General features: G+C 41.3%; 1 protein-coding gene across 1 annotated transcript in view; it reads left to right on the top strand.

Moving 5' to 3' along the window:
* The first annotated feature begins 13,100 nt into the window (after window positions 1–13,100).
* Window positions 13,101–21,909, top strand: part of CDH4 (cadherin 4) — a 410,612-nt gene continuing 401,803 nt past the window's right edge. The window contains exons 1-2 of the mRNA XM_052683909.1: window positions 13,101–13,284; window positions 15,090–15,201. Coding sequence (XP_052539869.1) covers window positions 13,228–13,284; window positions 15,090–15,201 — 169 coding nt within the window. The 5' untranslated portion in view covers window positions 13,101–13,227. The remainder of the gene's footprint in view (window positions 13,285–15,089; window positions 15,202–21,909) is intronic.

Below are 21,909 nucleotides of genomic sequence, written 5' to 3'. Positions count from 1 at the left end.
AATGAAAAAGATAATATCCAGGTGGGAGGTCATGGAGTTTTTAGTGTGGACTTTGGATAATCCCCAAATAGAATTGCAGTGTTAAATATATATCTATGTGTGTATATAGATACACTATGCAAATACATATTTATATTTATACATAAATACATACACGCACATACACACATATATATTATACTTTATGAACATATACTTTTCCAGTAATATTAAGTTCCAGTCCTGGAATATAGAGCAAGAGTTTTGCTGTATCAACAGTGTTGGTACCAACACATTGAGAGGGAAGACTAATTTTGGCAGTGAACCTGGCCAGTTTGAATTCTGTGAGAAGTCAAAATACTTAATGAGGAAAGGCATCCTTAAATGAAAACTATTTTTCAAGTCAATCCTGCTGTTGAGAATAAGGATTGGAAGTCTGCATGCATTCACAACAAACTTGTAATGCCAAGAAATGAGGTTTTTATCTGAATGGAATGAAATGCAGAGCTTTGAATGGCTAGTTCCCTGCCCTGTTCTCCTCTCTTTGTAAAGGCACTGAAGGTTAAACTGAGCAATCCAATAGGGATTTTTATTTATTTATTTATTTATTTTTGTATAATTGAATTTCTGATGGCTTTAATCCACCTACCAATGGTTTATTGCATAAGAAGCATGTCAGGGACCAGAAAGGAAATGTCTGGAGAGTTCAGCAATACAGAGCCAACAGAATGGTTCCAGATGCTGCGAGCAGGAGCAGGCTTCCAGCTGTTACAACTGTCACTGCAGAGCAAATACTCTGTCCCCAAGTCCCATGGAAAATACGGGTGGTGCGACAAACCAGACACAGCTGAGATGGAATTTCTGTTGTTCTGGATATTAAACTTTTGTTCTCCTTTTAACACTGTAGTGTAAAATAAAAAATATGCGTTTGCAGGAAGTTATCAGTGGGCCTTGCCAGAGATACGTCATCTGATTGTGCATGTAGGTAGCATTTAACATAATCTGCCCTGACACTTCCGTAAGACAAGACGAAAATAATATTTTATCACCATGCAGTAACAGCCCCTTACAAAACTCCAAAGTCTTAATTAGGGATTTCTCTCAGATCCACGCTTGTCTTATGACCATATAAATGTCTAAATTAGATAATTAATGTAGTCCATACTGCATGATAGTATACTGCGATTTCAGACCCTTGGCAGTAGGCTCAACAGAAACGTTTCCCTTTCATATCCTAGGGATTCAGCAAAGTAATTTCAGTTAGATGTTCCTCTTATGATATTGATTTTACTTTTTAACTTCTTTATGGTTTCTGTGAGGGAGTGCAATTGTCTCCATTCTCCGTAAAATCAAATAGATGAAATGATATTGGGCTGTTTATGATATTTGGCATAAATGACATTTCATACTTAATTTCATATTTTAATCAGTATTTGTACAATACTGTGGTCTGTACTGTGCAGATTAATGTACATCTAAGATATACACATCCTGAAGTGGGAAAACCCACCTGCTGCTTCAGTATGATTCCAAATCTTTTATCTCTATCTTTATGTATCAGAAAGCTTCTTGCAAATTCAAGCTCTAGCTTTCAAGTTCCTTATCTGTTTCTATCACTGTAGGAATTGCATTTAATTTTTTAAACAATTTTTTAGTGAATAAAACTAGCACTGAGAAGTTAGAATCTTGTTCTCTTAGTAGTATAAAGCCATAGTTTCAGAATTTTCCCTTGGTTATTCTTTGAACACATGTAGTTGTATTTGCCTTTTTCCAAGTAATTACTGAAGATGGAAGGGTCCCCGAAAGCATATTTTTATACTATTAGAACAATAAATGTAATGTCAAAAGCTTTACAAATTAGAAAAATAATGGACTGATATATATCTAACTTTTTCAGGACTTATTAATATCAACAGCAAGAAGCTGAAAAAATGAATAAAATGTAATAGATTTAGGTAGCAAGAGGACCAGCCTTCAACCAGAGTAGCATTAAATTAGACTTTCGTACAGGAACACAATCTTCTAGCTCCTGAACCATTGTTTTGAAGTGGTTTTCAGATAGCATACACAGCAATGGCAATTGGGTGGGGTACAGCATACATACATTGGACATTAATGTTGGCTACAGCAGTGATTTCAAGTGTAAGTTCCAACAGCATGAAGTTATTCTGAAATTCGGCATCTCCTTAATAGTTAAGGAGCTGTGTAGTTCCTTATGGTTAAAGAACTTCGAGACTGCTTTTGGGATTAGCAGATGGGCAAATACTGCTATAGACTGTAGGACTGAGCTCACTGCCTGGTGTCCTTGTGTGCAACTTGAGTCTCTTAAATGAAGAGATTCATAATGTAACTTGAAACTCTTCACAGGTCCAACCAGTAACAAGGTGATCATACACGTGGGAAAGGATTCTAGATTAATTTTCCAGTATAGGTCAGCTAGATAAACAGGACCATTATTTTGGAACATCTGGTTTCATCTATGGGTGTCTCCTTTGGGTCAGAGACTGCTGAGTCACCAGGACGAAGCTCCAGAAGCCACAGACAGTTTGGTCACTCCTTGACCTTAACATATTCCGAGTGCTAACTGCACGTAGCAAGATCCAAGACCAAATTTACAGGCAACAGAATATAAAGAAAATTAATATGAGAAAGTCAATAACAATTTCAAAGCCAGCTGAGGAATTGAGGTCATCGCTAATGAATTTGTAGTACCCACTTAGTGGTATAATGGTAAGACTTCATCAACGTGATGCATTTACTGATTATGTGATTTATTCTAATCAGAACACCTGAAAAGGATATACGTGAACAATAAGAAAACCACAAACAGAATTAAGGTGTAAGCATGAAAGCCACAACACAGTGTCAGCCTTAGGAAAATTAATCCTTACACTGACAAAGTATTTTAATAGTCTGCATCATAAGAAAGAGGTCCATGTTCACATATACCAGTTATATCTTGAGAGGCCTCAGGATAAATGCAGAGATGCTGAGGATCAGCTCTGTAAAAAAAAAATCTCACAGTCAAAAGCCTTCCAAAAAAATTCCAGACCAATATAAATACATTTTTCTCTGAAAGTAGGTAAATGGATATTTAAGACGTGTGAATGAAATTGTTGAAGCAATATTTTGACTAGTTCCATTATTTAAGATTTTTTATTATTATTATTATTTTTTTTTTTTTTTTTGAGACCTCAAGTTTTTCCTTGTTTGGGATAGCTTATTGCTTTAATATGTGAAAAATATAGTGTCAATGGAAAATCGTTTCTAGGATCATCTAACATTTACCTATTGTTGTTCTATGCAAATTCCTGATGTATTTAATATTTTTAGAGGTGCATGGGAAAGAAGTAAATGTCAGAAGAATCACATTGCTTCTGGATATGCAGCTGACCCTGTTTGTGACACTTGAATTTTGAATTTCTCATGCTCTCTCCAGAGGACATTTCAGCCAGCTTCTGTTTCTCATTACACTTTTACTTCTAGCTACTTCTTTTTAGGGTTCAGAAATTATTTCTTAATTTAAATAACTCGCTGAGGTTAATTTGGGTATTGTCATTTCCTCTGAATTTAAAAGAGTTAATTCTTTTGTTCAAACATGACTTATTTTTCAACTCTTCTACTCTTTTTTTTTTTCTTTTTTTTTTTTTTTTCCAGATGTTCTGGTATAAAACTGATTTACCTGTGATATTTCTTCTTCTCCTGAGAAATTCGCATCTGTCTCTGGCATCTGTCTCTAACTTCATTTAAAAACAGTGGAGGAGGAACATTAATTTTATGGATATATTTGTATCAGTGTATTTCCATCGATAAATCATTTGTTATTTCCAAGAAGAATCTGAAACCTCTACCTATCAATATTTTTCAGCAGCAGAGCTAATGCGCAGTGGCTAAAAATAATCTCATGGAGCAAAAATGAAAAATACAGAGGAGTCAATGCTGTGAGTTAACACTGTCATCTTCTGCATAGTTTTACCTTTAAAGGGCCGAAGAATGAGCAAAGCCTTGGTTTGTTTCAACAAAATATATAGCAGTAATCAGTTCCTGTACAGCTTTGATATCCTTCCAGCTTACACCTAGTTCAATCACTTCTCTGGGAAGACAGTGTAAAAACCATAACCCCGCACACAAATACAGTCCACAGAAAGGGCAAATCCTCTCCCCAGAAGTTCCATCTCCTTTTTAAGGCATTTGGCTCAGCAGACCAGCTCATGTAGTCAGATATTCATCAGTCTACAGTGTGAGGCATCATTTCAGAGTCCTTAGGTCTGACCAAGTAGGCCCAGCAGCAGATGTGGGGCTGTGCCTGGGACCAGATGAGGTCTTGCAACCTGAGTGGTTGTTCAGTGCTCCGTCCTTTGTTCACATCATTTCTCTGTTTTCTAGAGCAGACCACTCTGCTCTAAAAAAGGATAAAGCTGCTTCACATGCTGAAGTTGAATAAATTGCTCCTTCTATAATGTAGATGGAAATCCTTGTGATTCCCAAACTCAGTCTCTCCATTCTGAGGATGGCATTGTTTTTTTCCACTGATCAGTTCTCACAACGTACTGCAGCATCCATGACTGAGAGGCAGTGTGTATTGTTGCTTGGGGCAAAAGATTGCACGGATGTCAAAATGTCAAAATAGTTCCTCTGTCTGCTGTATTTACACTTCTCTTGGGACTGAGGATAGCCAAATATGCAAGCTTGCGTTCTCCTTCCACTTTTACATCCTATTTTTAAATTGCACCTTTTCTGGTGGCTGGGAGGGGTTAAATAGACATGTAGATATATACTCCAGAAGGTGCACAGTCTACATTTTTTTGTACTTTGATATAAAGTGGGGCATCTGTTTTAAAAATAAGATGACTAGTTTAGGAGTAATTACAAAAATATTAATTAAAACCAGTTTGTCTCTTCAGCATTACTGGCTGAGTATTTCAGGTTTAAACACCCATGAGCATGGAGAAGACAATACTAATAATTAAAAAGGAACCAAAATAAGCCAGATAAAGCTTTTAAAAATTAGAACTGTTTTCTGTAATCCTCCATTTCAGATGCTGCATGCTGGGGCTCAGTCTTTAGATTTCTTTAATCATCTGGATTGTCCCGTTCTTCCTCCTGGTTTATCCAGTGCCACAGAAGGATTAAACCAGCATAATGGGCACTTTTTAAGTGTCGACATCTTTCTAATCAGCTCGACAGTGCTCTGGTTTATTCCTCCTTGTTAATGTGGGATCATGAAGATGCTGTACTGCATATAGCACCACTTAGTGGCAGAAAGGCTACTTCAAATACTCTGGAAATCTAATCCAAGGAACTTCGTTGTGAGTGAGTAAAAAGAAACCAAAATAAAGCAGTGTGTCCCTTTTCCCCCCTCTCCAACTTTTTACATTCAGAACCTGAGATTTCAAAATGCTGCCAAGTGTCCCTTCAGCACAGCTGCACTTTGTCTGTGAGAAAAACAATCATGTCTCATTCTGTCCCTTTCCCTCTGCTCCCTGTGTGTGTTCCTGATCTGACTGCACACAAAGCTGGACAGGTATCTTTTGCCATGACTGCCATAAATATTAGCTCTCATATGTCTCATATAAACAAAAAAGTGCTATTCTGAACTCCAGTTTGCTTGATTATGAATACAATGCACAGAATAGAAAATAGGAAAATATCACAAAGAGGATACATCACGGCATTCAGTAACCAGAGAGTATCAAAACAGTACAGGTAAGTATTTTTCTATGCAAGAGGTTGAGGTCAAGGATGTTTATCTATGGTGCTTGCAAGAATTTCTCTAATATAATGAATGATAACAACATTTGCATGAGCTTTCTAACTTTTGGGATGCAAAGAAAATAAGTTAGTGTTTAGGGATAAAGAAACCCGTAGTAACATCAGTGCCTGGAACATTAAAACAGACAGACCCCAACATTTTCAACAAAATGTACTGAATCTTCCCAAAGGATATTGTGCTGTCATATTGCAAACCCTCCTGTGATGAGGAGAGAAGGGATGTGATTGAGACACACAAAGTAAGATTTAGTTCTTCTTTCCAATACACATTCTGGACAGGCAGATACCAACAACAGGCTGAAGTCTAATGATACAACACCTTGTTCTGTAACACAAATTATATTTTGTTGACTGTTTCTTGACAGTGCTTTTAGAAATGGCTCTTTTCAAATCATAAATTTGTACATTATGATTATAAGCAAATCAAAAAAAAGTAGTGCTAGAGATGGCAAGTTACATTCATTTCATAAAACTCATCACAAGCTTTTGCTGTTTCTGTCAGAAGCCTTATCAGTTGTCCTATGTCTGATCATGTGTATCAGTTATTCCAATACAGTGTGGAGAAACAATTTCTTCAATCAGTTATGTGTCCAAAATGCATATGCAATCGCACATCTGACTTGTGTGTACAATTACTGGGAATCCATGCATGCATTGGTTAATTTCTCACATAAATGCACTTAATTAGTCATCTGTGCCTGAGTTTTGCTATTTGCATACATACTTATGGCAATTTTGCATGCAAATTAAGCACTTTATATATATATATGTAAAAGTTTGACTCTCATCATGTTTACTAAACAGAAGCTTATGTTAGGTCTGGACTAAAATAATTGACTTGTCTGACAGTATACAATATAATGCAATATCTTTCATATAGATTAACATAATGTCTACATCCTGCTGAGGTTTTCACAGTGTGGTTATTACATTTATATCTCCTAAAAGACTTAAGGATCAGTTGTGTAAATGACCACACTGTTGAACTATCTGGATAGCTGACGTACAGCCTCCCCAGCTCAGCCTGTAACTTGTAGCAGGTGGAATTTGTATTGGTTGTTAAAATGTTGCAACAAAAATGTCCCATCTAAATCCTGCACTCCTTCCCAGGCCACAATAAAATCTGTTACATGATTGTGCCATTTCCTACTGATGGATTCTCACCATCAGAAGCACTGAAACAATGTCACTTTGTTAACCAGAAGCTGCCTGCAGCTCATAGCAGAGAGTGGTGCAGGAGTACCTCCCACAGCAGTTCCCTCTCAGAGCCACCCCAGCGGCAAACTCATCCACTGTCTATTGGAGTCAATCTTTGTCTTAAGTCTACGTGATCTTGTATATATGTATTTTTAGTGCCTACACATGTGTGCTAAACAAAGTTACAGACCCGCTTATGGAACTGGGAGCAGATAGGGTGATAGGAGACCTCAGGATCCATTTGCCAGTGTTAATAAGAAAAACACAAACTACCTCATTTGGTGAATACACGAGCTCAAATAATTAATCTTCAGAGTTCAGATACTTCTAGATGCTGGCAAAGGCAGCAGTTACTCTGCAATCAGAACTCAGAACTGCTCATGTGGGAGCCCCACCAACATCCAGAAATAGCACGTATCAGATGAACAGCTGAGCTTACCTACCAGAGGTACTTATCAAAGTTTTAACCCATGTGAGTCTATTCTTCCTTTATGCGTATGCACGTGGGGAACTTGTAAAATTATTATTATTTGCTCACAGTCAGTCCATATTATTCATTTCGTTATGCATGTGTAATTCCTAAATAGTTCCCTTTCTTTTATTGCTAGGCTTTATTCAATTCAGGCATGTAATATTATTGGAGTTGGAACCAGATGATTTTTAAGGTCCCTTCCAATGAGAGCCATTCTACGCTTTTGTGATTCCACGACCAGTAGAAATCTTCCATTTGGTACTACCCTAATTTATAGATAAATTTGTGATTCAGATGTTCAGATAAATTTCATACACATCTTGAATTTGACTGAAGTTATATAAAGACAAACTATAGATTTATCACCACCTTTTTAAATTGGAAATGTGCTGAATCTCTTTGAGTGTGTGATATTTTGTCATAAAGCAGTCTCCTACACATCTTTCCCTCTTTCTCCCCTCTTTCTAACTTTTCTCATTTTTGCTGTTCTACTACCAAAGTCCATAGGCTGTCAAAGCCGTGTCCTGTGAAGTGCTTTGTCTCCCAGGTGGTTTATGACCCAAAATGCTGACAGCTCCAGAAAATGACTATTTTTAAAAAGGTAACTGGCTTTCTCTGTGGAGTTCTGCCTCAGCATTTAGCATGCTCACACGCAATTCAGAGTATCTGTTGGTGTGCTAAAACTGTTGGATGCATTCAGGAGGAGGAAATATTTGGAAGGCATACAAACAAGCCTAGTTCCACAAAAGGCAGAATGTAACTTCTCATTAACTTTACCAATCTGCACAGAAAACAACAAACTTTTTTCTGATTAAGAAGAAAAGAGTGTGTCACCACATAAGAAAAGAAAGGCTAATCTGGATCATGTGATTTTGCTAGATAAAAGAATGTTTATTTACGAATATTGCTACTTGTACCAGAGACCAGAGCGACTTACCTTGAGATCTGGAGTGGAATACATTCCATACATATGAACTTTTTCATGTTAATGGAGTTATGTCCACCAAAAAAAGGGGTGGGGGCTGGAGAGGAGAAGGAGATGGTGAAGTGATGGGAATTATTGCTATAAATAAAAATAACAGAAAAAGCTGCAAGTCTGACAAACTTCTCCTTCTCCTGCAGTCCCTGTAAGGACATGGGGACACCAAGTTTAATTACATCAATACACATTTGCAATTTTGTTGTGTGCAATGAGTAGAAATTATGGAACCATAGGGCTTTATATGTTAGATCCTGCCTGCTTCCTCTGCTGTCTTGCTGAAGTGTAAGTGGCTGAGAACAATATAAATTCTGCTTGCTTTTCATGCTTGTTTTTTGATACCACTGCTTTAACTTGCAATGATGCAAATCTGTTAAACTTCTCTGTCTACTTTTTCCTTACTCTTTTGTTTTTGCAATGATACAATAAATGAATTTGAGGAAAAAAAATGTAGTAGAAATTTTACTGTTCTACATAGGTCGATTGTGTTTTACAATACTATACTGAGAATTACATGAGTTTATGATGTATTACCTCATCTATGGTGAAACAGACATCGAATTGGGATTTTAAAATTGATTTTAATATAGCCATTGCTGGCATGCTGCCATCAATGCCTGCAACTCCCCACACTGGGGAGACAACAGCGTGCCTCATAATTGGAGGTCAGACTATAGTAAAGTCGGCCTCCCCTGATCAGTGTAATTAACTGAGCAGGAAGGTTTGGTGTAGGACCTCTGAAGTTACATTTTCCTTGCTGCCATTCACATTACCAACTCAGAAGGAGAAGCAACAAGAGCCGCAATGTCCTGTTGAGTAGATAGTGTAAAGAGAGAAAGTTCACATTTCTTGGCATTGCACCATGTCTAGTAGGACTGAAAATGTGACTTCAGAAGATCTCGTTAACCAGAAAGATAGCTGCATCTTTCTCACCTTCCATACACAGGTAGCACATGCAGGAGAGTACAGGATCAGCTTAGATTGATGAATACTCTGTCCTTGTTCTGTGCTTTTTCCTGTGGATTCTTTCTTCAAATCACTTTCTCCTTGGTGACTCATGATTTTGTGTTAAAATTTTGTACTGGAGCCAGATCATAGGAAATCCAGAATCTTGAACTGTGTCCAACTGTTCGTGTAGCTCCACTGAGGTGGCTGTTTCTTTGAAGAATTGTGTAAGTGTACCAAAGTCTGGCTTTTACTGTTACTTATTTTCACACTGTGGTCATGCTCTTCCTACTCAGGAGCTTCATTGTTTCCAGTGTAGGCTTCTGTCTAGATCTGGTGGGTCCACCCTTGTCCGACAAGTAATTTCTCCATAGCTTTGTCTTTTCTTTAATGTTGCTCTTCAGTTTCCTCCTGTTCCATCTGCCCTGTACATCCTAAAAAGATCCCAAATGTGGAGTAAATCGGAAGGCATTTCTCATTCTCTTGGGTTTTGAACTGCTTATGCAAATTCATAATTTGACATTATTAACAAGCCAGAAGAATCATTGTTTCTCAGTGTCTGTATACATGCATGCCTTTGTTATTCCTTTTGACATAAAACCAAAATTAGTAATAACGACTCTGATTCATCAGTTCAAAAGCTATCTCCTACTTTATAAACAAAAAATGATTAAATAATGCAGACAAAACTTAAATTTTGGGCTTCACATAGTATTAGTTTCCTTGTTTTTTGGATTTTTAAATCAAAACATTTATTTTCTGTAGTGTCTATGCCATAACTATTTAATTGAATCCAGTGTAACATGTATGTATCAGAGAACTAATCAGGATAAACCAGCAGGAATATTTCCCAGATAAGGAACTGAATCCAGACATCAGCCCCAAGCTAGGAAGGGAAAAGTCTCTTGAGATTTTGTTTTCTCACTTCTTGTCCATTTAATTTGTTATTCCCATGCTTTCATGTACTTGATGGCTGCTTGACAATTTTATTGTGTGTTGTACTGTCCCTCAGTGATCACACCTCCCTCTCTCTTACTCTCCCCATGAAAACACAGCTCACATCTGATACTCATCTCCTCTAGCAACAGTTCTATTGTCCCCTTGATATGTACGTGTAACTCCCAGTGCTGTCAATAGGAATTACATATGTGCATCAAGGAGAGCAAATTCCCTCGTGTACTCTGTTCACCTCATTATCTTAGCACAGTCAGTTCTGTAGATGTCTCATCTATGAGCCTTTTTATTCTCTTGAGCGTTGTGTAGTGTAGCAAGTTGGCTCTGAGGATCAGCAGTTCTGCTCTTGAGGTGTTTAGCAAGTTGATTTAATGTGCATGTAGAGTTTCTTAAATGTCTACATCCAGCCAAACCCACATATCGTGGTGTTCATATGTGAGATGGCGGAGCTTTCCATTTCCTTTTTATGCATGAATATCAACTCATAACCAGTCTCTCAACAGACACAAAGTGAAGTACGACTCTGAAGCTAACCTTCCCAGCTAACACATGTTCAGTCCCAGCTCAGACCTCTTACACTTAAATGCAATAATTCGTGAAAGTTCAATAGCTGCAAAAATGTAAATGGCAGATTTTAGTTCTCTTTAAAGACCTGAAGGACGGCATTTTACGAACACTTCACGTTAATTGCTTCTAAACAAGGGGATGGCTGAAGTAGTAACTAATCTGTCAGCCAAGTTTCAACTCTTTCCAAAACGTGGTCGTTGTCAAGGGTTGAGGGAAGATAGCAGAGTGGAAACTTCCGTACCTCTAAGCCAGTGATTTCCACTGACTGAAGAAGGGGTCTGTATTCTCCTTTTCAGATTATCTGATCCTTCTGGAAATTCCTTACTTTGGGGAGCTACCTGGTGTCTCATATAGCTTAGTGTTAATGGAAATGTAACTGGGAAATAATTCACTGCATTTCCAATCATTCCATAAGCACGGAATCAGTAACCACAGCTTAGAAAAGAAGGATGGCAAACTAGTTTGGGAAAAAAAAAAAAAATCCCTTTGCCATCAGATTAGAAATCCACTGTAAACATGTCGAAGAATTCTATCTTTTTTTCACTACTGCTCTGCCTTTTCTTCACAATCTGTTGTGGTGTCAGACTTATTTTGACAATACTTGTAGAACTTGTCATATTAACAAAGTTATCAAAGAGAGTGAACACATGCATAGCAACGGCTGCAGTCCAGCAAGAGTCAGAATTGCTGGCCATAGGTTTGAGAAAGGAAATATTCACGCTTTGGTTGCACAGATCCAAAACATCCCCAGAAGTCTCCAGAGTAGTTCTATTCATGTAACAGCAGCAGCTGCCCTTCAGCCTGGAACGATCTACTGCAAACTCTGGAATTTAGGATAAAAATAAAAGGAGCAAATTTAGATTATACGTATATATATGTAAAGATATATTTTTTTCTATCATAGTGACACCTGATTGTTTTTTGCTTTAGTTCAGATGCTCCATAAAAAGGGGGTATACACTAAATTCAAGGCAATGATGGGATTTATTCAGTGTTATATAACACGCTCAGAAATACTTGTTTAAAAACAAAATAAACCCTATAATCCACCAAGGCTGTAAATTGGTGGGGTAGGAACAATCTTTTCATTATATGTGCCTACAGAGCTCAGTACAATGAGGTCTCAGTTTGTCGTTAACATCTCTAGGTGTTAACACAATGCCATTAAATCTACTCAATAGCAAAAGATGCAGTCAGTGGATTTATGTGTCTCATTCCTTAGAAAACGTGTGAATCCAACAGAATAGTTTAATGGCTAGATTTTTCTGCCGCAATGTCTGATTTTGCACGTACATCAGATAGTATGCATCTATTTATGCAAATTGCTGTTGGATTTATATGCACAAAATATACATGCCTGAGAACGCTTATTTGTGGAGTCGAGCCGCATTCAGAAAGGGAAAAGATTGCATTCGGATGCCAGGTTCAGGCTGGATGGGAAGAACTGGAGCCAAACTTAGCACTGGAAATTGCAGCTTTCTGCTCTCAGAGCATCGCACAGCACCAAGGACTGGCTGTTGTGTTCTGGGTCTGTTTGATTCTTATAGCAGGAAACCTCCCATTTAGCAGTGTTAGCCGTGCCCTCTGCTGATGTGCACGGGACCAGGCCTGACTCATGGGCTCTGTGCACACCACATATTCAAACTGCTGAGGAGCCTGTTCATTTTTCTGCCTTCCACTTTTTTTTTTTTAAACCCTGATCTGGATGAACCTCTGATAGACGGGTTCTCCCTGCAGATGTGCTGCTCTGCCATGCTTCTTTCCCCCACTCACAGCTCAGGTTTTCCTCACAGAACATCACAACCTTTCCTAGTCACAATTTTCCTTAGGGATCTGTGAGATTTTCACCCGGACGTGTCGCCTTTTGCCCCAGTGGCTGTGTCATTCCCCTGAGAACTATACTTTTCCACTGGATATATGACTTTTTCTACTGCCTTACACTACTTTTTCCTCAGTGGATTCATTTTTTGGCAACTTTCCCCCTCACTAAGCACATCCTTTCCTTGAACGTGCTGATTTTTTCACCTCACTGCGCTATTTTTTCTGTCAGTTCCCCCCTGCCCCCTCCACGCACAGTCAGCCTCCGTTCCCCCACCCTCCTCTCGGCCCCGCGCGGCGGCGGGGCGGTGCTGTCCCTTTAAGGCGGCGCGTGCCCGCGCGCCGCGGGGCGAGGGGGCGGGGTTTGTTGGCGGCGGCGCGCGGCGGGCGCTTCACCTGCAGCCGAGAGCGGGCACCGAGAAGCGGCGGCGAGGTGCGAGAGTGTGTGCGGTTGTTGCCGCTGTCCCCGCGCAGCGCGGCCGGAGCACGGCACGGGGCGGCCAAGCGCACCGCCACGGCCCGGCGGGCGGGCGCCGCCGGGGCGATGAGGACCGGCTTGCGGCTGCTGCTGCTGGTGCTGCTCGTCTGGGGCTCGGCGGCGGTAAGTGGGGGGGCACCGGCGGGCGGGTGGGGGCAGCAGCCCGGCGCCCCGCTGTGCTGCCTCCGCTCCCCGACAGCCTCGGCAACTTCGGGTGTGGGAGCGGAACCGCAGCTTTCTGCAGCTTTTCCCGTTTCTCCTTTTCTTGCGATTACTATTAATTATTATTCGCTTTAAATCCAATGTCTTGGTGGTGCCGTTAAAACTCGTCCCCCGGCCCCCATTCCCCATACGCACCGCCGGGCAAACTTGGCTTTGCGGCGCGTCCCGGCGGCACCGCCGCCCAGCCGCCCCGTTTCGCCGGCTCCAACTTTTATTCCGTCCGCCCGCAACCATCCCGAGGGGCCGAGCCGTGCTGGGGGCTGACGGGCTGAAAAAGTTGACTGCTTTTTCCTTTATTTCTCTTCCCCCCCCCCCTCTCGCCAAAGCGCTACCCGCAGCGCACCGCCAGTGCCCGCGCGTGGCCGCAGTGCTCGGTGCTGCGCGGAGCTCCCGCTGGCTCTGCTGCTCGCTCTCCGCCCGCGTGCCGCGGTGCCGCGCGGGGCTGTCCCACGTCTGAGCTGCTGTGCTAGCATGTAGCACGAGAGCGGCTGTAGTAATGGGGCGATTTCGGATTGGAAGCCTATTATCTTCAGCCATCCCCTTTGAAATGTTTCCTAATTGCAACATCTTGCCAGCGCCGGGCAGAGCTCGCGGTGCCGCGGCTTTCTGCATCTTCCCGTGCGATCGCTGCCAACCGTTTCCCGAGCTGGGGTTCTCGCGGAGTCCGCTGCCTTGCGTTCTACAACGAACGGACTCTTCCCTCTGTCTGTAATGCGGCACTGCTCGCGGGTGCTGGGGGGAAGCGCAGAGCCAGGTGTGTGCCCGGAGTCGCTCTTTCCCGGGCAAGTGATGCTCCGGTCCTATAGCTGTACCGCTGCTGGAGCCGGGCTCAGCCGCGCCGCAGCTAGCTCAGGAGCAGCAGAAATAAAATCCCTTGTCACCAACACTTGCTTATGCGTCGATCACCGGGCACTCGCTGCGTGCAAATAGCCAGTTCACGTGCCTTCAACGAACGGGCGTTGAGACTTTCTGCGCTGGGACGGCGCGTTCCGTCCCTACGGCTGCACTGATTTGCCCTCATAGCAAGGAGCGCTTCTTGCAGGACAATACAAAGTTGGGACGGAGCAGCTGAGCACTGAGCCGGGTGCTGCTCCTGGGTGCCTGCTGGTTGCATGCGGGCTGCGCTATTAGATGGCACTGTTACATTTCTGTTGGCCATCCCTCCACCTCCCCCATAGCTGGGGCACGGGCTGAACCTGGTGGTATGGAAGCAGCAGCCGCTAGGCTGGTGCAGGGAAGGGGGGGGGGGAGGGGCGAGGGGTTGTCATGGGCTGCAAGCTCCTGGGGCAGCCACAAGCTTTGGGGGCCCATCTCCCATCCTGGGGCTCGCCCTGGTTCTCTACAACAAGACTCAGTGATCTGGATGTTGCAACATTGGGCCTTTGCGTGGCTTCAGGGTGAGCACTGCTAGCTTGATGAATTGCTGCTCTTTGTTTCCTTCCCTTCTTCTAACTGTGCCCAGTATACAGCCTTCCTACAAACAATGCTTTCTGTTGTAGTCATGCAACTTGTTTCTGGCCCATTTTATTTTTGCAGCTACAGTATGGATCCATGCCAACAGACAGGCACTTTAGCATAGATAGTTTCTACTTGCACGCTGCTTTACTGTCTGGGTTTGCCTGTGCTAAGCACTTCATCATTGCGTGCAGAGTGTTGTACCAAACCTCGAAAGTCATAGTGTGTGTTTTACTTCTTTGGTTTTGCAGGCACTCAATGGGGATCTTACAGTTAGACCCACATGCAAGCCTGGCTTTTCAGAAGAAGACTACACAGCGTTCGTTTCCCAGAATATTGTGGAAGGCCAGAAGCTACTCAAAGGTAAGTGGAATAAAATGCATTAATAGGCGCTGCAATAACTGTACTTGGGGAGGTGAAAGGAGACTTACGGATGCTGGTTGTGATGGTGAAATTGTCTGCAGAATTATGTTTGTAGGAGGATGAAACACTAAGTGGTTTACGTGAGCGCGGTTTTGAATACAGATGAATCACTCCAGGTTCACGTGCTGTCTGCTTCAGGTGCATCGCTTGCCTGTGCTACGCGAGGTCAGCACTTTGCTTTTAAGTCTCCCACTCCCACCCTGTCTGAAGGGACTCTACATTTGATATTTTAGAAAGTATTTTTATGTATGAAATTCAGAGATCCTTAAATTATCTGTGCTTTGAAATGCATGATAAAGCAGACGTTGTTGTTGGAAATGTGGTAAACAAGCCTACAGACATTCTGTTCACAAATGTGGCATTCATTTTCATTACTGCCCCACTGACAACATGAAAACACAGGCAGAAAGAAACCACCAATTAGCTTTATAGTAATTGGAGGATTATAACCACTTTTGTGATTGTAAACTCTGAGACATCTTCGTAATCCAAATAACAATAGATTTTCCTGTGTATTGATCTGTCTCCCTTTCAAGTTAAAAATAATTAAACTTTGTATTTGCATGATGCAGAAAATCGTTGTTTTTCTTGAAGATCAAAATCCCATCCCCCTCCCCAGCCCCCTTCTTAAGTTTAATCGCCAGCCACTAGTGGATGCTACAGCAGTTCTGAAAACACAGCATGCTGTAGGAATGGAGAGCACAACAGGTTCCGCTACCCTGCAAAAGGGATTGCAAACCCTTTGCTACCTTCTCCTGAGTGCATTTACTCTCATGCACGTTCCTCTGCCAGAAAGCTGGCGTTTCTGTCTTCCTGCACAGCCACCACCTGCTCTGTTACTTTGATTTCTAGGGAGATAGAGAGCTGTATTCTTTCTGGCTTCAGAGGAATCCAGGGCTGAATGTTTTCTCTCCACATGAGTTGGCAATCAGTTTTGTTTCTAAGCCTGACTGTCTTTGTTTTGCTGTTCAGGAATTCTCTTGACTGGCCTGGCATCAGCTGGGAGATGTTGGGGAATTTATTTGTTGTTTGAAAGATAGCCAGCTAGAGGGCTGGACACAGACAAACTCGAGAGTAAAACAGAGCAGTAAATATTAGAGGTGTAGTACCAAGTGTTTTCATGTTTAGTAGCAATTTTTCCAAAACTAGAGGTTGCAAGGTCATCCAAACCAGTCTGTGAACTGAGTACTTTCACACTTCTTAGCTTTGGAAGTCATCTGATATGCAGCATCCTCCAAAGACTGGAAGATCACATTGTTAATACACTTGCTTGGAGGACTATTTTTTTGTGTGTGTAGTTGATATGTTGCAGTGTGTGTTCGTGTAGGTGGGCGCAGGTCTGTTCAGCAATGAATGAAGGCAGCAGAGTGGCTGTCATTTCATTTTTGGTTGCAAGTGACCGCCTTTAAATGTGGAATTATATTTAGGCTGTCAGGTTGATTTGAATGGAAAAAAAAATGTATTTAATGAACATTAATTTCATCCCTAGGATCCAGTTGTAGTTTTACATTCATTGTGGTGAAACTGCTGCTCATTTAGGGTCGAACTGCCCCCCAGATGTCATACTGCTGTAAGATTTGTGTCTTGGTACATTGTCCCTGGTGACGTGATTTGTAGCAATTCTGTCAACTGAAGGAGAAGGGGGGGGGGGGGGAATAAGTGCAAATGCGGTGTTTGCTAATAAGTGAGCTATCATCTTTACACCTTCTAATCATCAGCCAAATACATGCTGCTGTTTATCAGAGGAAACTAATATATTTAATTAACTTGTGGGATAATGGGGGAGGAAATCTGCTGCACAAAATCCCTTTTTTGTGCTTGTGTTGTTCTTTATATTTTAGCATGTAAAATTGGTAGTTTTCCAGTTTAGATTTAATTTTACTTCCTAACACTTGATATGTCTGAGGCATAAAATGTTTATCTCGTTCTTCCATCTGGGTGAAGTATTGTACAATAGATCAGACCAAAAATGGGTTCAGATTGCTTACATTAACATGTTTGATAGATTGACATATGTACTGTTTCACACCATCTCACCACGCAAAGCTTTGCTGCCAGCTACCACCATCTTATTCATCAGCATTCAGCAATTCATCTTTGGGCCAAGTGGGGCTGTTTGCACTGAAAAATACAAAGCAGGTAGGCATTCACCTGATGGTCATAGGCTTCATAGGTTTGGTGGAAAGGGGTTTATATACTTGAAATGGCTCTCAGGGGCTTCCCTGAGCAAATCCCAAATCTGTGTGCTGTGTAAGAACCATTCCCTCCCTGGGAAAGAGAGGGGGGACGGTTTGCAGTGCCTGAGGATGGGTTCAACCTTGGCCAAATCATCATTTGGGCAGATGTGATGCAGGTGGTCAGCCTCAGGTGTTGAGAAGTACAGCTGCTGGGTGGTTGGAGGATATGCTCTGGTCCTAGGACTGGTTTCCCTTTTAAGCTTGCTGCATTGTAGCAGCATGGTGAGTGTATCTAAGTAAGTGCCTAAAGTATTCTAGGTTTGAATTGAGTTAAACAGGTCGTGGCTGCTTATAATTGACTTATTCCAATGGAAATAGCTTAGTCCTAATTTGACAACAAGAGCTTTTACAGAGTCATTGTTTTATTATAAGTATGCCATAAGCTATTAACTACTATGTTGTGGTTCATCTTATTTGCCTGAGTCAGCTCTTTAACATCCTCAAAACATACAGATTCTAGCAGGAGCTATTTGTTACACAGTAATTAACTTGTTTATGATAAATGGATGGGAGAAATGTCACGGCATTTTGTTTTATGTATAAATGAAAAGCATTTGCATTCTAAAAATTTCATCTTAATTAGACTTAAAATAGTTTTCCCCAGTAGGGCCGCAAATACCACGTACTACACATCGCTGCTGAACGCTGTATCCCAATGATGGGGTATTTGCTGAGTTAATTCATGGAGCCTGCACCTTCCACAGAAATGCCATCCTTGCATCTCCTAAATTAGCTACTGGAGTAAAATCCATTTATTTTTGTCTTTGTTTTTGTTTGGAAGATAATAAACTGAGTGTGATCACTGATGCATGATAATATTTAGGACGGTTGGTTGTTTTCTTCCTTAGGGGAAAAAAAAAATCAAAAACATCTCAAAGCTGCTCTATGACAGAAAACAATTACAACTCAGGTGTCTTTTCCCTCTGTTTTTTCCTCTTTGTTTTTCATTATTAACATGAAGTTGAAGTGGTGAGAACATCGCTCCCTAGAGGTGGGGAGCACTGACATGATGTGCTGCACTGAGAGAGCTTGGGACTGACTCTGGGATCTGTCTCAGAGCTGAGGCTCAGGTGATCTTGTAGGGAAAGAGCTATGAGGAGCAGGGTGCTGAAGATGGTATGCGGGATGGTTGTACAAGGCAGGCTGATGCTCCGGACACTGACTGTTTTTCTAAGATCTTTGAAGACTCCAAAAATGACATCTTTAACAGTGAGAAGTTTGAATTTTATTGGTGAAAACATGGCAACTGGCAGTGGGTGTTAATGGCATTGTCTTTTCCAGCCCAGTGCCATCATGGTTAACCCTGATCACCTCCCGGAGATGCAGCTAATCCCTATTACTGTTTGTGTGTCTTGTAGCCTTCCATAGAGCCAAGAGACAGTGTAAGCAGTGAAGGCACACAGCCCTTTCTTGCTGTTTTTTTTTTCCTTTGCTTCTCTTCATCTACAGTGATTCATGGTTCTGTTGCCCATCTGAAATAGTGCCTGTACCAATGTAGCAGGATAACTCTGCTTGTGTGGGCAGCTGCGTTTGGGTAGGAGCGTTTGGAAGCACAGTTTGTTTCCGTGCAGCAGTCCGAATGAGCTGCGCCAGCTTGTGCTGCTTTCAGCACGTGTGTGAAAGCAAAGGTAGCCATACTCCAGGCAAACTATGGTTTTCGCTATCACGCTTCTTGTTTACAAACAAGTAAAACATGTAAACTTTACTGCAATAGCTGCCCTTTTTATTTTTATTTTATTTTATTTTTTTTTCCCCAAATGTATTCTACAAGGAACCACCTCACTGCTGGTCTTAAAAGAAGGATGTTCTTTGTGGCTGAAGCCTTTTGTTCTCCCCTCAAAAGCTTCAGAAACTCCTCTGTTCAGCCCTTGCCACCTTTAACAGTTGGACTTAGGAAGGCTGTGAGAGTTTAGAAAACAAGAACGGATAGAGCAAACACCCCAGTCTTCCTATGGCAGCGTGCAAACAAATATGCAATTGAAATACAAATAATGGGAGGTGGTGGAACCTGAATAAACCTTTGCAAGCTGTGTTTGAAGCTGGTTGCTAGTAATTCACATGGCAATAACTAGGGATATGTCCTGTACCTGCTTTTGTACTGCATTCCTGTGGTTCAGACGATGCAGGAAACTGAATGTGTCCTGTGGATTGTGTTAAGGCAGGGTAGCAGCAGCTCTGCTTGAAAAAAGCCACAAAATACTGCTGCATATGTGATGTTTGACCCTGACAGAAAGACTGATTCTGGTAACGCTTCTAGGAGAAACACTGGTGGTTTTGCTAAGCACCTACAGTAACAGATAACCTAGCAAGTGCCCAGGGATCTACTGGGGGTATTGACATGGAACGTGTATCTGCAGTAAGTGAATTGGCTAAAGGGGATGCAATCCCCATTATGTGTGTGGTTTCCCACTTCTCTTGTGAGTAGAATCCATAGGTACCCGCCTGGTATTAATTCCATATTCTCAGCACCCTCTGGGCTGTCTGGGCGTTCTTAGGAAGCAAGAATCATGAGGGATGCTTTGTTCATTCTGGGGTTCTGCCAGGCTTCAGTAGGGTTGCCCAGCATGCTGCAGCAAGGCGTCCACGCTGCAACCTGCTGACAGACCCAGTGGCTTCTGCAAGCTGCTCAGGGCTCGAAAGGAGCCTTTCCCTTCCTGCTTTTATTATTTTCTGGTCTGTGATTCTGCATGAAAAGCAACTACTGAAGTTATCATACAGATAATTAGCTTCACAGTTCCATAATAAAATCTGAAAGTAGGGAATCCAGATCTCTACTCGTAACCTTTTTTCATTCCTTGGAGTAAATAGAGGCCGAGAGGCATCAGCTCTCTGCATTAGGTTTGTGCTTGCTCGTGTGAAGCTGTTTCTCAGCAAACTCTTCCCACATTCCACAACTTCTTCCAAACTCAGTTCTTGCTGCAGATCAAACTCACCATTTTAGTCGTGAGCTGAGCCCCCATAGATTGGGGTAACTGCTGATGCATATTCATTTTCAACTTTGTTCTTCATATCTAACTTCTAGCACAGAAATTTGATGTTGAAGTTGACGTTTTTATCTAATAAAATGCCAGTTAATGAGACCAGAGTAGTCAATAGCACTCTGTAGAGTTAATCCCCTTACACTGTTTAATAACTGTATATATTGCTTTCTAGTTCAGAGCTTTGAACCAAATTCCTCAAACCCAAGTAAAATTACTTCTTTCTGCATTCTGGGAAAGCAACTGATTTTTATCTGAATAAATCTGCTTCTCCAAAAACAGACTCGAGCTTCTTTTCTTTTTTTTTCTTTTTTTTCCTTTTAAGTGGGGGAAAAATTTTGTCTCTTGGAAAATGAAGATGCTTCAAATTGGGCACTCTGAACAAGTAAACATATAGATATTAAGGAATAAAAAGAAACCATTTCTAATGAATAATTCTTTTTTTCTTAGGGTGTTAGGAAGTAAGCCATGCCTGGATCAGTGTAAATGTGTTGCTTATTGTGAAATACCTGTTGTCTTGAAGTCCAAACCAATAAAGTGAGGTCTGTTAAGGTTAGAAAATGTTAATTTCAGAGTCACTTCTGTGTTTGGAAACTGCTTGCTGCTGACAGAGCTCATGAGCTCTGATCTCACCGAGCAGATGCTGAAAGCATTTTGGAAGTTCTGCTTTTCACATGTGGTAAATGAAAATTATTTATTCCAGCAGTGAAATATTGCTTTATTTTCACTGACCTAATGCCAATTCTCATAGCCTAATTGCATTGATATTCATGTGCAAGCCTCCCTCCTCCTTAATTTTCTCTTGGAAAACTAGCATAATATTTTTCGGGAGATACCTTATTTCACTGCAGACTGAGGATTGTGAAGTGCTTAGTTCTGCAGTAGTCTGGACTATGCGCAGTCCACAGAATGCTGTGGTGATTTAGACTGTACTTAAAAGTCTCATTTAAAGAGTAAGAAGAGATTCAAAGTACAGAATTTATGATTTAATTAGAAATCTTTTTTTTTTTTTTTTTTTTTTTTTAAATAATAGAATGAATTTGGGTAACGTAGGGAAAGAAGGCTGTTTCTCTTCCATTTAGGGGTAGAAATTTATTCAGAATTAATTCAATTCCTGTGGAAGTGAACAGAACAAAATGTCCTGCTTTGTGCATCTGTGTAAATGTAGTGGTAGGAACAAAGATGAGAAGGCAGTGATTGAAAAGCAATGGTCACTATTTGTGTTTTGGGACTCCAGGTTTGGAGTAGTTTGACAAGGAAACTAAGAGCAGCCTTTAACAGGAACTCCAGTCTTGATTTCTCCTACAGCCTGTTCCTGAATACTGCAATGGGAATTCATGCTGGATGGATGGACTCAATCCATACCTATTTTTAGTGTGCATAAACCTTCTGTGCACTATTTGAAGGATTTGAAGAGCATTTTATTTCATGTT

This window comes from Tympanuchus pallidicinctus, unplaced genomic scaffold (genome assembly GCF_026119805.1).
Source record: "Tympanuchus pallidicinctus isolate F22 unplaced genomic scaffold, pur_lepc_1.0 scaffold20, whole genome shotgun sequence".
NCBI lineage: Eukaryota > Metazoa > Chordata > Aves > Galliformes > Phasianidae > Tympanuchus > Tympanuchus pallidicinctus.
The sequence above is the reverse complement of the archived record's forward strand: the minus strand, read 5'-3'. Positions and strand labels throughout refer to the sequence as shown.